Genomic DNA, 16724 nt, shown 5'->3' with positions numbered 1-16724 from the left:
GTTCTAAGCACGGAGTGAACTTTGATGTGTCCATAAGGCCAGTTCTGGGATCAGGTTCATTTCGCTAGCAACTCGAGCATGGGGAAGGTTGCCTGCAGGGTCCCACAACTACCTCGTGGCAGGGTGGGGACTCTGCCCCAGGCCTCTCAGTTAACGTTACCAAGGCCTGCCCTTTTGGGGAGGATGCAGCAGCCTGCCGGGTGCCTCTACGTGCGCCCCCACCCGAGGGGCCACAGGGCAGGAAGCACCTGGTCTGGAGCGGATGCACAAGGCGCCTGGTTCCGGTCTGGTTTCCGCCACCACGGTCTGGTTTCCGCCACCACAGCCCCGCAGGGAGATGGGCCAGAAAAACCAGGCAGCCAGGAGCTGGCGGCACGAGGCCACGTGGGAGTTCGGTGGCACAAGCTTGCCCTCATGCCCGAGTTCGGGAGCGCGCCAACGGAACAGGGTGCAGGAGAAAGGCCCATGGGTGCGAGCACACGGCTGCCGCCTCGTGGCCGTCTGGAGAACCGCAGGCGCTAGCTGCCAGGTGCCTAAGTGCCTCTAGCTGCAGAGGAAGGGACCACTCCCCACACAGAACGCCTCAGGCAGAAGCATTGACAACACCTCGGTCAGGCAGGGACAAACCAACCTCTAGAGGCACAGAGCTCCCCCAGGGAGTTAATTCCGTCGGACAGAGGAACAGGCCCCAGACATGCTAGACAGATAGACAAACCACCGGCAGCTTCCGCAGACAAATGACAGTCAGGGCAAGGTGAAGTCTCTTTATTGGCTCAATCTACACCTGGACCAGTGATGGCCCCAGACCCAGCAGGGTTCTGGTTGGGGGTCTGTGGACAGTCAGTGGGGGCAGCTTCAGCAGTAGCCTCAGGTGTCAGGAGTCTATGGGAGTAACAGCACTGGTCCCCCAGTTGACAAGTGCCCTGGTGGGAAGATGATGGGTGTGATGCCCCAGCCCAGAGTCGGGCAGCCTCCACTGGGTTCCTTTCCTGGATGGGGAGCTCATTCCCATACACTTGCCCATCCCCAGTTTTCCCAGCCCTGCCTGCCCCTTAGCCTTGCCCTATTGCTGTAAGGGGGACCCAGGTGTACTGCAGTGGGGGGTGGGGGATGCCTCACCTCCTTAAACCTCTTGCAAGGAAATGTCTTAAGCCGGGCAGCCCGCTGGGCCAGGTCCTCAGCTGGTTCCTTTCGCTTATTCTGGCGCAACCTGCGTCTGTCCTCCATAGCTTCGCCCACTCCCTTACCCCTGTGCAGGGAGATGAGCAGCTGGGACCTCATCTGGCCTCTGTACCCCAGGCCCTGGCCAAGTCCCATGGCCACCACTCACTCACCCTGGCCGGGCACGGGGCCGGGGGCCCCAGTTGGCCTCGGGGTTGGCCTGAAAGCGCTTGAGTCCTTGCTGGCGGGAGCTAGGGTTGGCATCGTCCCGGATGGTGAAGTTGGCCTGTAGCCTACGGAAGGGGATGGTATGGCTGAGGGGCAGCCACCACTCAGACATGCACAACAAAACCACCCACGTGGCCTGTCCACCTCGGTGACTTGGGAATGCATCTGCCTATGTCAGGATTCTCTCATTCATTTAATAAACACTTATTGAGTGCCTACTGTGTGCCTGAAATTTGCCTCTGGGAAAGCTAACACTCTAGTGTGCAAGATAGGCAAAGCAACAGGAAAAATCAGAAATCATGCTGAGTTACGGCATGAAATAAGAGTTTTGAAAAGAACAGAGCAGGATAGAGGTTCTGGGGAGACTAGAGAATGGGTTCGATGCAGAATAGGACAGGGTCAGGGACACCTGAAGGAGGTGAGGGAACAGCAATGGGGTGGGACCCAGGGACAGGCACTACAGGTAGAGGAAACAGCCCGTGCAAAGGCCTGAGGTGGGGATGTCCCCGGTGAGTTTGAGTGAGAAGGACAGTGTGGAATGAGCCAGGGGGAAGGAGGGGAATAAATGAGGGCAGGAAGGTGACATGGAGATGGGACAGGGCTTGCAGGTGGAACTTTATTTCTACTGAGGTGGGAGCCACTGAGGGTTCTGAGCAGAGGGGGGAACATGATCTGACTCAGGTGCTCACAGGCGCCCTCTGGTTGCTGTGGGAAGCACAGCCTGTGGGGGACGAGGGTGGGAGCTGGGGAACCAGGGCAGAGGTGACTGCACTGGTCTAGGTGAGCAGTGATGGGCCAGATCAGAGTGAGGGGAGAGGAGAAGGGGGAGAAGTGGGGGGAGAAGGTGGATTCTGGACCTTACTTGAAGAATGAATATGTGTCTGTGTGGGGAAGTGTCTGTGTCATCTACATGCATGTGAGCATCCATGTCTGTGGCAGAAGTGTCTGAGTCCCTACCTGGGCTCCACACTGAGAATGCGGAAGGCCGGGCTGGTCTCAGACAGCCGTTCTCGTTTCACTGGGCACTGCTTCTCCTGGGAGGCAAAGGTCAGAGGCCAGGGGATGCCAAGCCTGCCCAACCCTTGCTCACTCATCCCTATCTAGTCAGGCCAGCCCTTACCCAGCAGCGCATGATGTCCCAGAGGGCTGAGGCAGGGGCATCTGTCTTCACGGCATTCTTACAGGCATGGGAGAGTGAGACCCGGAAGCCAGCATGGAGGAGGGCTGACCTGGGGACCAAGGGTTGTGAGGGGGAGGCTAGACCCCAAAGCTAGTGCTGACATGTGGGTGTGAGTTGTGTTGAGTTGTGAGGCTGGCTGCATGTCTCATACTGACTACGTGGCTGGTCTAATGCCAATGATCATAATAGTTAGACTGTCCCCCTGGCCAGGGTTCTTGGCCTCTGAGCTCTGTTCTAAGTACTTGTACATGAGACTCCCTGGACGTGAGTTATGTATGATCTCCATTTTACAAGAGACTCTGGCCCAAAAGGGGCATAAGTTGTCCAGGGCACCCAGCACTCAGGCTCTGCTCCTCCCCAGCCTGGCTCTCACCGCAGCTGCAGGAGACTGGGTGTGCTACAGTGGATGGTGCTGCTCAGCTGGTCCAGCGTATAGTACAGAGGCACGTCCGGCAGCTCCTGCCATGGGCGACAACAGAATATGCATGGGGCAGATGGAAGAAGCTGGGCACAGGTGAGCCCCATCCTATTTTGGCCCAGTCCCCACCTCAGTGATGACACTCAGGACTCCTCGGATCCGCTCCGAAGTGTGGAAGCGGCTGGGGTTGGTGCTCACAGCCTCTAGGACACGGCCCACAAAATCCAGGTCATGGATTGGCTCTATCCACAGGGGGCCACCGAGCTGTAGACACACAGGGTCCAGATAGACAAGGAATGAGACACAAGGACCCTTGTGACCCCCACACCTAACTGTGGCCTGGTCCCACCTGGTGCCGCTGCCCGCAGTGCTCACACTCAGGGGTGACGGGGGGACCACAGGCTGCAGAGTACTTGACCCTGTGCGGAGAGAGGTGTTTAGGGGGTGACACCCCTTAGAAGCCCCCTTCACCTCCCTTCTGGCTCACCATTGCTCACCGGCCAGCAGAGGCCCCCGACACTTTGCCAAGGCGCTGAAAGTGGAAGGTTCCACAGCCCACACACTGGAATACCAGCGCCTGCTTGCTGTAGGGAAACAGGGCTGGCCACCATACCCCAACTCCTCCCTCAGGCTGACTTGGTCCCCTTTAGGATGCCACTTCCCCAAAGGAAGGCTCTGTTGCTACTTTCAATCCACCCAGTGCCTGTCCCACCTCTGCTAACCTGGCTGAAGCCTTGACCTTGGCCTGGCCGGTGAAGACACGAACAAAAACGCGTATATAGAAATCAGCGCTGATGCTGAGCAGTGGCACCACAAAGCGCTGGTAGCAGTTGGCACGGAGGTCCAGGCTGTGTAGGACGATCCTCAGGGCCTGGGGGTGAGGTTGGGGGTGGGCGTCTTCTGTCATCCCTGCCTCTGAACAAGGTGCTCACAGCATAGGGTCTGGCCAGGTTCCGTAGGTTCCAAGCCTGACCCTGAGCATCCTGACTGTGACCCTTGGCAAGTGAGTGTTCAGTTCCTTCATCTGTGAAATTGCAAAAGTTTCTCTTTCTATGGCCCTGCTGGGGGCACTAAGTGATTTAGGAACACACAGGACCAGTATGTGGAATCTATTCCGATTAGCATCATCAGCATTGCCCTGTGCTGTGTGATGTGGCCCAAGGACCTGTGGCCCAGCCACCACGGGCTTTGTCAGCAGGAAGTGGGGACACTGGGTGCTGCAGAACTGCTGGGGACTTCTCCATGCTAGGGAGCTGCCATGACACTCACACAGAAAAGGAGGCGGCATTTCCCATAATGATCAATGACAGGGCCCTTAAGGAACAAGGACAGAGCCCCTCCTTTCCCAGCCTGTTGTCATAGCCTGCCTGCCTTCTTGAATTCCCACAGCAACCCAATGGTGTCCAGGCCATCATCAGCATGCCCATTTCACAAAATCCAAAACTGAGGCCCAGAAAGGGGAAGTCACTTGCTCAAAGCTACCAGTAAGGTTACGACTTGAACCCAGACCTGGAAAAACTGCCTTAAAGAGACAATTTTGGAAAGTTGTTAAAATAGAGACTACTAGAAAGAATGGTGTAACCACCGCTTCTATCCTGGACAAAGCCATTGTCCCCAAATGACCATGACTGACAGCCCATGCTCTTAGGAACTATGCTGGTTAAAGATGTGCTTGTCATTAATATGCTGGCATGGATCTGGCCCTGGCTGCTTGGAGGAAGCGGAACAGGTCTGAGGGGTGGGAAGGGCTGTTGCGGGGGGCTCACCATCTCGTGGCAGGCCCGGCTCTTGAGGGCCATGGCCCCATACTTGCTGTAGCACGTCTCCCCGCTGTTCCCCGCCAGCACTGCCATGTCCGTGCAGGTAATGCACAGCAGCCCTGCAGGGAGGGACTGGACAGTGAGGATCCTTCAAACACCCCAAGCCCTGCTCTGTACTCCTGGGTCAGCCTGGCCTCACCTCCTTCACTCACAGCCTGCACAGCTGCATCCAGAAAAGGGGCAGGGCTGCCATAGGGGTCCAGGTCAATGACTTCAAACCGATCCGACACCCGCTGGTGCTGGTACATCAGCATCCTGGGGGGAGAGGGCCAATTCCTCAGCCCCCTATACCAGGGACCTGCTCTGTTCCCTACACATGTTCAATCATTCAGTGTGATGGTTTGGGCCTGGACTCGGGGGCCAGCTGCCTGGGCTTAAATCCTGGCTTGGCCATATGCTAACTTCACAGTTTTCCCCCCTCAGGCCTCAGTGTACCCATCTCTAACAATGGCATAAAATAGCCAATACAGTAAGTCCTCATTTAACATTATCAAAAGTTTTTGAAAACTGCGACTTTAAGTGAGATGACATGTAATGAAACCAATGTTACCACAGACTAATTGAATTAAATAGGAGTTAAATTCCTACAGCATTTCTGGTCACAAAAACATCGCTCAAATTCTAAATACTCAAAACACTTCTAACATTAAACATTGGAATAAATATGAGCCCTACATATATTTAAGAAAAATTAATAAAAACAAGTCAGATCATTATTTTCCACCCACTTACTCGAGTTCAGGATCATGGATGGCTGGAGACTATCCAGACAGCTCAGGGTGTGAGGTGGGATCCACCCTGGACAGGAAGCCCTTCCATTGCAGGGCCACTCACACCCACCCACACTCACTAAGACTGGTAAAATGTAGACATGCCAGTCCACCTCACATGAACATTTCAGGTCATAGCAGGAAACTGGAGTCTCCATAGAAAGCCCACAGATCCACACAGACAGTAGCCCTGGCCAGGAATCAATTTTTCTTTTTCTCATCAACGTTTTAATGACACATTATTCCAGGACCTACTGTACTAATGTAGCATATATATGCCTGACATCCCACAATTTTCCAGTGGGGTGGAAGGTGCCTTCCAGAACAACTTAATGGAGTTGGAACTGTACTGTTCCCTTTGCAGGTGAGGAAAAGCAAATGCTACCTTCTCAACATAGCCTACCCTGACCATATTTCTCAAAATTGCAACTCCCCCACCACCACCTTCCTCCATCCCCTATACCTTCTATTGTTTTCCAGAGCACTCTCGCCTCTACTTTACTATGTAACTTACTTATTTGTCATGATTATTTGTTATCCTGTGTTTCCTATTAGATTTTACTATGGTCAGGAAAGTAAATACTTTTTACTTATTTACTTTCTGTAAAGGGTCAGACAGTAAATATTTTAGGCGTTGTAGGCCACATACAGTCACTATTGCATATTCTTCTTTTTTCAAACCTTTAAATATGTAAAAAATAGCCTGGCCAGTGTGACTTAGCAGTTGAGCATCAACCTATGATCCAGGAGATCACAGTTCGATTCCCAGTCAGGGCACATGCCTGGGTTGCAGGCTCAATCCCCAATGAGGGGCATGCAGGAGGCAGACAATCAATGACTCTCGCATCATTGATGTTTCTACCTCTCTCTCTCCCTCTCCCTGCCTCTCTCGGAAATCAATAACGATATATATATTTTTTAAAAGTAAAAAACATTCTTAGATGGTAGGCCACAAAAACCCAGACTGCGGGCCTCGCAGGCTATAGTTTGCTGATCCCTGCATTTGAATGTGAACTCTACAAGGTCAGGGATTTTGTCTGTAATGTTTACTGACACATTCCCTGCACTGGGAACAGTGTCCAGCACATATCAGGCAGCGGCTACAAGCTGGTTCATCTGAATGAATAGAAGTCCAAGATGTTTAAAATGGAAACCATAATGGTACTTATTTCTGGCACCGCGCATGGGCCATACAAGTACTACCTCTCATTTAATCAGTACAGCAACCCCTGTAAAACTGTCATTTTATACACAAGGAAACTGGGGCTCAGAGAGGCTAAGGCACTCTCCCAAGGTCACAGAGCAAAAATATGACACAGCCAGGATATGACCCCAGGCAGCCTTGCTCCAGAAGGCACCTTCCAGCTGCCCAGAACCTACCGGGCATCTGCCTGGCTGGGCTGTACCAGGTGGGCCACTTCATTGAACTGCACATTATGACGTATGAGATCCACAGCTCGGGCAGAGGCATCATTGGCAACCACGGATCGGAGCCCAGGCACCTCTAGGGCAAAGCGAATGGAACGAAGACCTGAGGCTGCCAGGCCCTCCAGCACTCGCAGGCCTTCCTGTTGGAGTAAGCAAGGAGCCCCACTCACATCAATATCTCTGTTCTCTGCGGGAGCCCCCACCACCTTCCTCCTCCAGCTACCCCTACCCAGGAACCTTCCTTCCTCCATCACCCACTGGACTCCAGGGTTGCCACCTCACCTCACAGATCTCCCCCACAGTGGCTGTTCGAGGTGGGTTTCTCGGGGCCAGGTCTGCACCCTCTTTCAGTGCAGCCTTGTCCTCCTCTTCCTCCGACAAGTCCACCACCACCTTTTGCACCTCCTTTTCACCTGGCACCTTGACTGCAGTGACCCAGAAACACAAGTCAGGGGCTACCAAGGCTCTGTCTGAGAAACCTCTACGCTTCAGAATACAGAAGATTCATGGACGAAAATCTTTCCCAAAGTTCCTAGGAAAAGGCTGAAGGAACAGAGCCTAGGGCCTGCTATGTGGCTGAAGCCTCTGCGGACCTTAGGGGAGAGGGGGGTGGGCAGGGAGAGACCTCTGTGTGACCCCCGCCCACCAGGAGATTGGACCTCCACTCACTCTGGATTCCTTTGGCCCCAAGTTGAATGCGAGCAAATTCAGTGATCACAGCACATCTGCGGGAGAGGAAGGCTCGGCTCACACCCTCTCACTTCACAGACCCACTGCCCACTGCCAAGCTAACCCCGGGCTCCTGCTCACGTCAGGTCCCTGTTGAACTCCTGCACTGGGTTGTAGAAGACTTCGTTGGCGCTAGGGAAGGCGATCTTGGCGGCCCCCTCGGTGACCGTCGTCTCCTGGGCCGCAGCTGGACGCTTTTCTCCGCAGCGCATCGTGCCGTTCTCCATTGAGGTTGGATTAGCCGGCCCTTGGGGCTGCCCCTCCGTAAACCGAGCTCTACAGAGACCGCGGGCGGAGCGAAGAGTCAGATTTAGCCCCAGGGCAATCCTCGCATGGGACATCCGCGGTAGCCTCTGCCCGCCAAGCCTGGATCAGGAGGGCACAGAGAGGATCAGAGAGGTGCGTTCCTGGGCCGAGTGGCCTACACATCTGTAAAATAAGAGGTTTAGGAGACCCTGTGGCCTCGGTAAGCGGACACCACCCCCATCTTCTGAGGATCGGCCCCTGCGAAGCCTGAGGCCCTTCAGTGGGCCCGCCCCTGCACCAGATCCCTCCCCTCGCCGCCCAGGCCCTCCTAACCTCCTTTCGCGAAACCGATAACCGAATTGGTCTTGGTGCACATTTTCCAGATTAAGACCTGGGCGCCGCCATGTTGGCACAGATGGGGGCAGGTCATGTGGCAGAAGTTAGCCAATCAGTGATGCGACCTACAGTGGACGGCAGGGATCAAAATGCACGATGGAAAGCGCAGAACGTGTTGTATCCGTGGCCTTGATCACAGCGGTTCTCCTGTAATTAAGGCCACACGTTACCAGCCCACTTCACAGATGAGGAAGTTGAGGCTCAGAAAAGGGGCGGTAAGCGAAAAAATCCAACATCTATTGATCGTCTGGGTGCCATAAATACTTTATTTCAGGGCATCCTGAATCCCAGTCCTATCACATGCTCTTGGCAAGTTACTTAAACTCTCTGGACCTCACTTTCCTTACCTGTTAAATAAGAATCCTAGCCCGGCCGGGCGTGGCTCAGCGGCTGAGCGTCGACCTAGGATCCAGGAGATCGAGGCTCAATCCCGACCAGGGCACATGCCTGGGTTGAGGGCTCGATCTCCAGTGACTCTCTCATCACTGGCGTTTCTATCTCCCTCCCCCCTCCTTTCCTCTCTCTGAAATCAATAAAGATATATTTTTTAAAAAAAGAAAATGGTGGACTTAAAGATTTTCTTAAAATAAGAATCCTAGCTTCCAAGATAAAACAAAGATTAAAAGACAATACCCAGAAAGTGTTCAAAGCAGCCTTTTTCACAAAACCCTCAGTAGGTTCTAACCCGTGTAGGAAAGGAGGACAGGGTAGTGGTCTGGACTGTCTGGGTTCCCAGTCCCAACTCTCCTTGCTACTTGTTCTTGACCCTCTCTCTCTGCTTAAGTTTCCCCATTTGCAAAATGCGCAGAACTTTTTAAAGATTCATTATTGGGATGTGATGAGAATTAAACGAGTTAGTGCAGGTAAAATGCTTATAACGGAATCTGGCATAACGTGTTAACTTTTATTGTGGCTGCTTGACCCTAGGTTTGAATCCTGACACCTGACACCATTTCCTTGTTGTGTAATCTTCAGCAGGTTTCTTTATAGCTCTGTGCCTCCCTTGTTTCCTATAAACTGTGTGTGTGTGTGTGTAAAATAATTCCTACGTAAAAATGTTACTGTGACGTTTAAACAAGATAATTCACTTGTGCTCTCTTAGCACATACACTAAAACTGGAATGAGATCATTTACATAAAGAGCCTAGAACAGTGCCTGGCAAATAAACAGCAGACATTATTGTTTCTGTTTTACAGGGAACTAAAGTTCCAAAAGGCAGAGCGACTTGCCTCAGGTGGAGGGACTAGAAAGTAGCAGGGTGGGATTCGAATTCTCAAGCACAGCCGAGGTACTGAAGGAGACTCCGAGGGGCTGAGGAGGGAGGCGGAGACGCGAAGGGGCGCGTTCGGTGCTCGGCTGGCCTCGCCTAGGGGGCGGGGCGGGGGCGGGGGCGGGGCCGCAGCCTTGCCTCCCCAGCCCGGCAGCGACCGCACCGCGGCTTGTACTGGCTCGGCGCTCGGCTGGGGCGGCCTGGCCCACAATGAATGGCCGCCGCGGCTGCCGCTGCTGCTGAGGCGGAGGCCGCGGAGGCCGCGGAGGCGGAGGCCGAGGCCCCGGCGCAGGGGGGCGCGCCCCGGGCCCAGGCCCGGCCCCAGCCGCCGCCAGGAGCCCGCCAGGAGCCCCCCGGAGCGTGGCCACGGCTCAGGTGAGGCAACTAGCCCCAGGCCCGGTTCCGGCCTCCTCTCGCTGGGGCGGCCCGAGAGCATCCGAGGTCCGGTTAAGGGCTGAAGGGGGAGGGCTTGGAGGGCCTCCTCCGAGGGAGGAGGAACCAGGCCCGCAGCCTGCCTGTGGCTGGGCCGGTGAGTGCGGGGAGGCCTGGCCCCCGCCAGCGGCCATGAGTGTTCAGCCCCGGGCCGGGCCACGGGGCTTGCGGGACAGCGGGATTAGGCCCAGACCTCCTCTCTTCATTACCGGCGTGGGCTTGGGGGTAAAGCCGGGCCGGGGCAGGTGCTAGGGGCCAGGGAAGTTGGAGGGCCCGAGGGACAAAGTGAGGAGGCTCCCCGGGCGCCTGGAGGGGGAGGGGAAGGAGTCGGGCTTTGGGCCCTCGGAGTGCGGGGAGGAGGGGAGGGCGGTGCAGCCTGAGGGAAATGGCCTGGAGGGGGTCGGAGTGGGGCCGGGCTTACAGGTACTGTTGCTGGAGGAGATTGGTGGGTCAGGTTACAGGCTTGGGGGCGGCTGAGGAGAAGCCCAGGAAGTCGGGCAGGGTGGGCGTGGGCGGAGTTAGTTCGGAATGGGGGGTGGGGGGGGCGGGCGGAAGGCTAGGAGATCCCAGAGATGTTTGCAGGGGTCACCTGAGGTTAGAGTTGGAAAGCTGTTGAGGGGGAAAGGCCAGATACCGGGGAGATCAGGTGAGTTGTGGAACTACTGTAGGAGCTTTGGGAGTGGGGGTAGGCGGAGCTTTGGGGCTAGTCTAGTGGGGATGTGGAAGCAGGTCCCGAGAAACAAGTGTTGATCGAAAGGCACGTGCCAAGATGTAACCCCCTTTCCCCGCAAGATGTTAGTTCTGGGCCAAATCTGGGGAGTTTCTTCTTTCCCACACCTCATTCCCATCAGGCTCTGGGTCCCAACCTACCCTTTGGGCAAGCCTCTGCCGGCCTGCCAGGTGGGTGTTTGTGTGGGCAGCTTGGGAACACCTAGCTCGGGCATCTTGTTTACCATGGGGGTGGCCCCTGCACACCCCCACCCCATATATCTTCAGAGAAGCAGCCTAACTGCCCTTACCTTAGTATCTAAGGGTCCTAGAATCTTTCCCCACTTATTATTACCAGAGCCTTGAGGCTCAAACCCAGAGAATGGGCCCTCACAACCACCATCTTATACCGTGGCTTCCCAGGCACCAGCTCCCCAGAGGTGAGTATATAAAGTTTTGTTCATTGTGTCTTGGAGGCTTATGATGGGGTAATGGGTGGATCACCAAGAAGGGAATCAAATCAGGCACCTACACCCCACTTGCCCCAGGGCTCTGCTTCTAGGGTGGTGTCCTGGTCAGGCCCATGCTGAGTTTGCTGGTTGAATGAGCTCATTGATTGTTCACCACCACCAGGTCAGCTTAGGCCCTCTCCGTGGAACAGAAGTTGAGGCTTGGGGTGGCTCATCCCAGGTCACATGACTAAACACTGGCAGATTGGGATTGACCCTCAGCCCAAACCCGCAGTTCCCTGAGCTGGCCTTTGAGAGTCATGACTGGAGGAGCTCCCCAATCTTCTAGGTTCCTTGACAGGAATTTTCTTTCCTCTTGCCATCCCAAGGGATGGGTCAGTACGCTTTCAGACGGACAGTTTTCATGGTGTCCTGGGGGTTAGGAAAGTGAAAGCTTGTTTCTTAGACACCAGGTTATACCTCATCCCCCGTTCCCCATCTGGGAGCCAAGAGGTCAGAGGTGACAGAGTTGTGCACTGGTAGGGGGAGACGGTGATGAGGATGGGGCTGGGCTAAAGCTGAATTTTGCTTTGCTTGCCTGGTTTGTCTTTTTCCCACTTTGGTCCCGGGTCAGACCACCCCAGCTTTTTTGTTCCTTTTCTCTGTGTTAACTGCAATGTGTTCTGGGAACGTTGACTTGGGAGCCTAGCACCTGAGGCAGGAGCCACAGACTGCTGGGTCCAGTGGTATCAGCCAAATCTGGGTTTAATGATGGGTTGTCACCCTCGTTCCCTCCCTTCCCCCAATCTCCCCATAATTCTTAGAACTGCCTTCTACTTGGGCCCTGGCCTCCTCCCCACTGTGGCTGGCCTGGTTCTGGGAAGGGTGGGAACTGGGCCAGCAGCCCCACTTAAAAAAGCCTTTCCCCTGCCTGGTTGGACTGAGGCTGGGGCCTCCTGGGCCTTGGCAGGGCTCTGGGCTCTGGGTACTGAGGACGGGTGGCTGCCTCTATTCAGACAGCTGGAATAGGGGCAGAGACTGGTCTCAGTTGGCAGTGGTGGTAGATGGCAGAGTAGAGGGTGGTGGGCTTGAGCCTGCACCTGGCTGTAGAAGGCACATTTAATAACTGCTTTTCTGTGAGGATTTAGGGTGCAGAGACCTAGGATGCCAGAGGAGGCCATAATTGGGTGGTGGGGGTGGAATGCAACAAGTAAAGGGAACCTCAGGGCAGTTTATTTCACTAGAATGCCAACCCCCTGCTAGGAGCCGCTCTGAGCAACTTTTATTCTAGTGAAGGTGACCTAACAAACAAATGATCAAGAACATTTCTGCTGTTCCTACATTCATGAATTTTGTGAGACAAGGGGAAATGATAGTGTGTGCTGGGGGTGGGGCAGGGGCGGTGAAGAGCTTTAGATGAAATGATCAGGGAAGACTTTTGGGAGATAGGCCTTGGATAATAAGAACTCATCAGCCTGTGGGGGGCGGGCTGGGGCAAGGAGGGACAGATGTTCTAGGCAGACAGGCAGCCCACTGGGAGCCTTTCTTGAGCATGCGCCAGGCTCCTGAGCACCAGCTCCATTAAGTGCTCTAAATCTCTTGTCTTCATGAGGGAAAGAGTAAGGGGTGACCTTAATGTGCAGACAGACCCTTAGTGCCATTCACAGAAAGAAAACACCCAGCCTCAGGGTCTAAGTCTCCACGTCATGCCAGATGCAAGTCCAGACCCCTTGCCTGCATTTAGGGCCTTTTACAATCTGGTGCCTTGGCCAGGCATTGGGGAGCCCCAGTGGGTTCTTGAGCAGGGCTGTGAGGATATGAGAGCTTTGGTTGGCCTTGCTGGACCCATTGTTGGGGTCAGTGTGGAGGATTGGGGGTTGGTCTGGTGAGGTCTGACTGGGAATTCATCAGTGTCATTGCCAAAGCTCATGATGGAGAACGTGGCCTGCCAGCTCAAGTGGGGATTGCTGCATTTGAGGCAATGGTGAGCCGCCTAGGCTTGAAGACAAGGAGGTGGTATTCACAGTTACCACTGCTCCCTCTTTTGCGTCCTCCCTCACCCTCATTACCTCTGATAACTTTCCTGGGTGCCCAGCCGCTCTGAGCACTTTTGCACATTTCGAACTCATTTAAGCCCATGCCTAACCATGAGCAAGCATGCCCACCTTCCTGCCTCTGATCCTGGGTCTCCTTGACTGAGAATGTCATCCCCCATGTCCCCCTGGAGAGCCCTTTGAACCACAGAGGCCGTGAGATGGGACTGGGCAGGTGGCTGTCTTGTGTCCAGTTGTGGTTATTGTCCCATTTCTCCCCTGCTGCCTCCTAGGTGAAGGTCTCAGCATTCTTAGAGACCTGCAGGCAGTTGTGAGGACCATGGTTCTGTGTCGTGATTTAACTGCAGGGTGGATTTAGGATGGGTTAACACACTAGTGGAGAGAGTCAAATTCCCCAGTTAGCACCACCTTTCTTGGCCTTGAGACCCTTGGGCAAAAGTCTTTAGCTCAGAGCCCTCTGTTTCCTCATCTGATAAGCAGGGATAAGAAGGCATACCTATACCTCCATGGTTCTCCACCAGGAGCAACTCTGCCCCCTCGGGATGTTGGGAAATGTCTGGCAACATTTTTGGTTGTCACAGCTGTTCTGGCAGTACTAGCCTCTAGTGGGTGCAGAGGGTGCTGCTCAACATCATATAATGTACAGGGCAGCCCCTTCCACAGAACGATTCTCCCCGAGAGCAGCAGTGCTGTAGCCACCTGGGTTATATGAGAAGTTAGTGTCTGGGTGTGTGATCAGGTGATGCTGTGACGGCACCAGAGGAGCCCCCTGGAAGTACTGCCTGGTATCATAAAGTCTCATAAGGTTTGGAAAATGGTGAGGAGCATATGTCTCCATTGCTGTCAGGGAGTTTACAGTCTGGCAAGGGCTAGGTGGGTGGACAGAAGGGGACACAGCTAATAATAACAGCTGACATTATTGGGCACTGACTGCATGGTGGGTTATTTGGTGGTTTAATCCTTAAAACAGCCTTGTGAGGTTGCTGCCGCTATTGGCCCCTTTTATAGTTGGGGAAGACTGATGTTGGGGCAAGATAAATGTTCCTGGGAGTGAAGAGAAAGGGAAGTGTAATTCTAAGCAGGAAGCTTTGTAAGGGATATTTGAACCTAGTAAAATAATAAGACTCCGATTCTTGCAGATTCTTAGGCCCTGCCAAGCCCTGTGTGGTGTCCAAGGGCATTTCAACAAGCCCCATTGCAGCAACAACCCGCACCTCGGCCCTACCAGCCTCCTTTGTGTTGCTTGGAGCATTGACACCTCAGGGCTTTTGCTCAGCTGCTGCTCATTTGTTCTTTGGGTGTGACTACACACAGGGAGTGGGCTGTAACTCAGAAAGGAGGGCTTGTGGTCAGAGTAGAAGAGGGGCTGGGCTGCTGCAGGCAAGGCTAGATTGCCCTGGGCTGTCAGGAGAGAGTGGGAAGTTGGAAAGATGCAGGCTAGACTGCTCATCCTGGAGGTGGCAATGAAGTAAGAGTGGTAAACAGCTGAGTGAGGCTGGAGGAAGGAAGGTGGACTCCCTCTGGGGAGCAGAAAGAACAGCACCCTGCCTGACCTTCAGAGGGCACCTGAGGCCCTGGATGGGTGTCCCCAGGTGAGCAGCATATCCCATTTCTGCAGAGGACATGCCCAGCAAGGATAAAGAGCCCCGGCTCTGGCCTTGGCTTGTCCTGGCTCCCCTTCCCCCACTCTGGCTTCTTTGAGCCCCCGTTTTCTCATCCCTGAAATTGGTCTAGTCACAGCAGCTGCCTGCTGTGGGGAACAACAGGACCATGCAGAAGGTAAGCCTGGCCAGCTGTAGTCAGGAAGCTCCTAATTCCCAGACAGGAGTCAGACAGCCTAGGTGTGATTCTGGCCCTTGATCTCCTATCTTTAAATGATGGAAAGATTTGTTTCCTCTCCCAGAACTGGTGAGAGGAATAATTGAAGCACACCTCTGAGCCCTTGCTGGGTACTGGTGCACACACAGTAGGGACAATGTGAATGCCAGCTACTGTTGCAAATCCTACCCCCTACCATGGATTTAATGGCTGCTTTTCAGGAGAAAAGAAGTGAGTTAAATGTGCAATACAGATGCCAACAGTAGGATCTGTATAATCAGATAGCACTTTGTGCTTCACTAACAGACTTTTGCCAGAGCTGTCTAATTCAGCCCCTACAGAGAGTCCCAATGGTTCTGGGTTCACCCTTGGCTATGGCAGGATCTGGCCACCTCCTGCTGAGCTGGGTAAAGGATTGTGGGGCTTTCCGGGAGCTTTAGGTCCTTCTTACACTTGGAGTTGGTTTCCCTTAATTGGTTCATATGTCAGTGAGCATCTCAAAGGTTTCCTGGAAAGTCAGCCAGAATATCTGGGCCGTCAACAGTCCCTGGTAAAGCACAGACCAGTCCTCCCAGCCTCTGCTGGCCTGAGAATTCGGAGCTTCCTTCCCAAAGAGCTGGCAGTTGCTAATCCAAGGAGTGGTTCCATTTCAAGCCTGCTGTACCCCAACCTGACCCGCACTACAGCTTTATCTGTCAGCAGTGTGAGCAGTTCACATTGTTACATTGAGCCCCGTGTGGGACTCTGATTGCTGGCCACCCACCTGTTGCAGCCCTCAGAGGAGGGCGCATGTCTGTATAGCACCCTCCACACTGGCCCCAGCAGCTCCCACTGAGGTGCACCAGCACCCCTGCCCAGCCTCAGAGACCCCTTTCAAGTCCCACTGCTGTTTTAGTCTCATTATTGTGGAACAAGAAAGGGAGTTAGGTTGGAAGTAATGGAAATAATTCTCTATTCCATGTTTCGCAAACAACTATTGAGCACTCACTGTGTGCCCAGATGGTCCTAGGGGCAGGGGACACAGCAGCCAGAAACAGGCCAATGCCCTGCCCCAGTGGAGCTGACACAAAGCCAAGGAGACACGTCTGCTAGATGGTGGGGAAATGTCAAGGTAGAAAAACCAAGCGGGAAAAGTAACAGAAGGAATCGGGGTTGGGACAGGCTCTGTCTTTGGAAATTTGAGGTTGGTGAATGGGAGGATATGAAGAGCTGTGGCCATTTGTGGACAGTCTTCTAGAAGACTCAAGAGCAGGGGGGCCCCAGTATGCATTGTAGGGGTCCTAGTGGTGTTACTTTGGACCCAGCTGATAAAAACTGGTTTTTCAGGAGTCTGAGGTGAATCTAAGGGTCTTGGCCTGAGTGGGGATCTTTCTGGTGAGAGATGGTCAGAGCAGGTTTGTTGGAGAATGGGAGCTCAGTTGTAGGCACATTGGGTTGGCGTCTGAGGTATGTGCAACCCTGGCACCCACGGGAGGTCCAGGCCAAGGGCTCCATGTCAGAGTTGTTGGTTAGTAGATGGTGTTTCAAGCCTGTCTCAGGCAACCATAACAAAATACCATAGACAGGGAGGCTTACACAACAGACGCTTATTTTCTCACAGTTCTGGGGCTGGAAGT

General features: G+C 54.1%; 1 protein-coding gene across 4 annotated transcripts; it reads right to left on the bottom strand.

The window, feature by feature from the left end:
• Window positions 1-729: 729 nt before the first annotated feature.
• TRMT1 (tRNA methyltransferase 1) lies at window positions 730-8409 on the bottom strand. Of its 4 annotated transcripts, none has more exons than XM_081136178.1 (17): window positions 8314-8409; window positions 7816-8100; window positions 7675-7730; window positions 7288-7430; window positions 6958-7145; window positions 4947-5062; window positions 4754-4866; window positions 3710-3858; window positions 3485-3571; window positions 3337-3406; window positions 3117-3251; window positions 2943-3028; window positions 2510-2618; window positions 2347-2423; window positions 1335-1454; window positions 1120-1249; window positions 730-923 (listed from the first exon to the last, which is right to left on the bottom strand). In XM_081136178.1, the coding sequence occupies exons 2-17, from the start codon at window positions 8073-8075 to the stop codon at window positions 774-776; spliced, it is 1989 nt and encodes a 662-aa protein (XP_080992304.1). In that variant the 5' UTR covers window positions 8076-8100; window positions 8314-8409; the 3' UTR covers window positions 730-773. The 4 variants fall into 4 exon arrangements, with proteins under 4 accessions (XP_080992304.1, XP_080992303.1, XP_080992302.1 ...); XM_081136177.1 differs by having other exon boundaries at window positions 7816-8163; window positions 8314-8401; XM_081136176.1 differs by having other exon boundaries at window positions 7816-8010; window positions 8314-8388.
• Window positions 8410-16724: the final 8315 nt, after the last annotated feature.

The sequence above is a fragment of the Miniopterus schreibersii genome, assembly GCF_964146895.1.
Source record: "Miniopterus schreibersii genome assembly, chromosome: 4".
Lineage (NCBI taxonomy): Eukaryota > Metazoa > Chordata > Mammalia > Chiroptera > Miniopteridae > Miniopterus > Miniopterus schreibersii.
The sequence above is the reverse complement of the archived record's forward strand: the minus strand, read 5'-3'. Positions and strand labels throughout refer to the sequence as shown.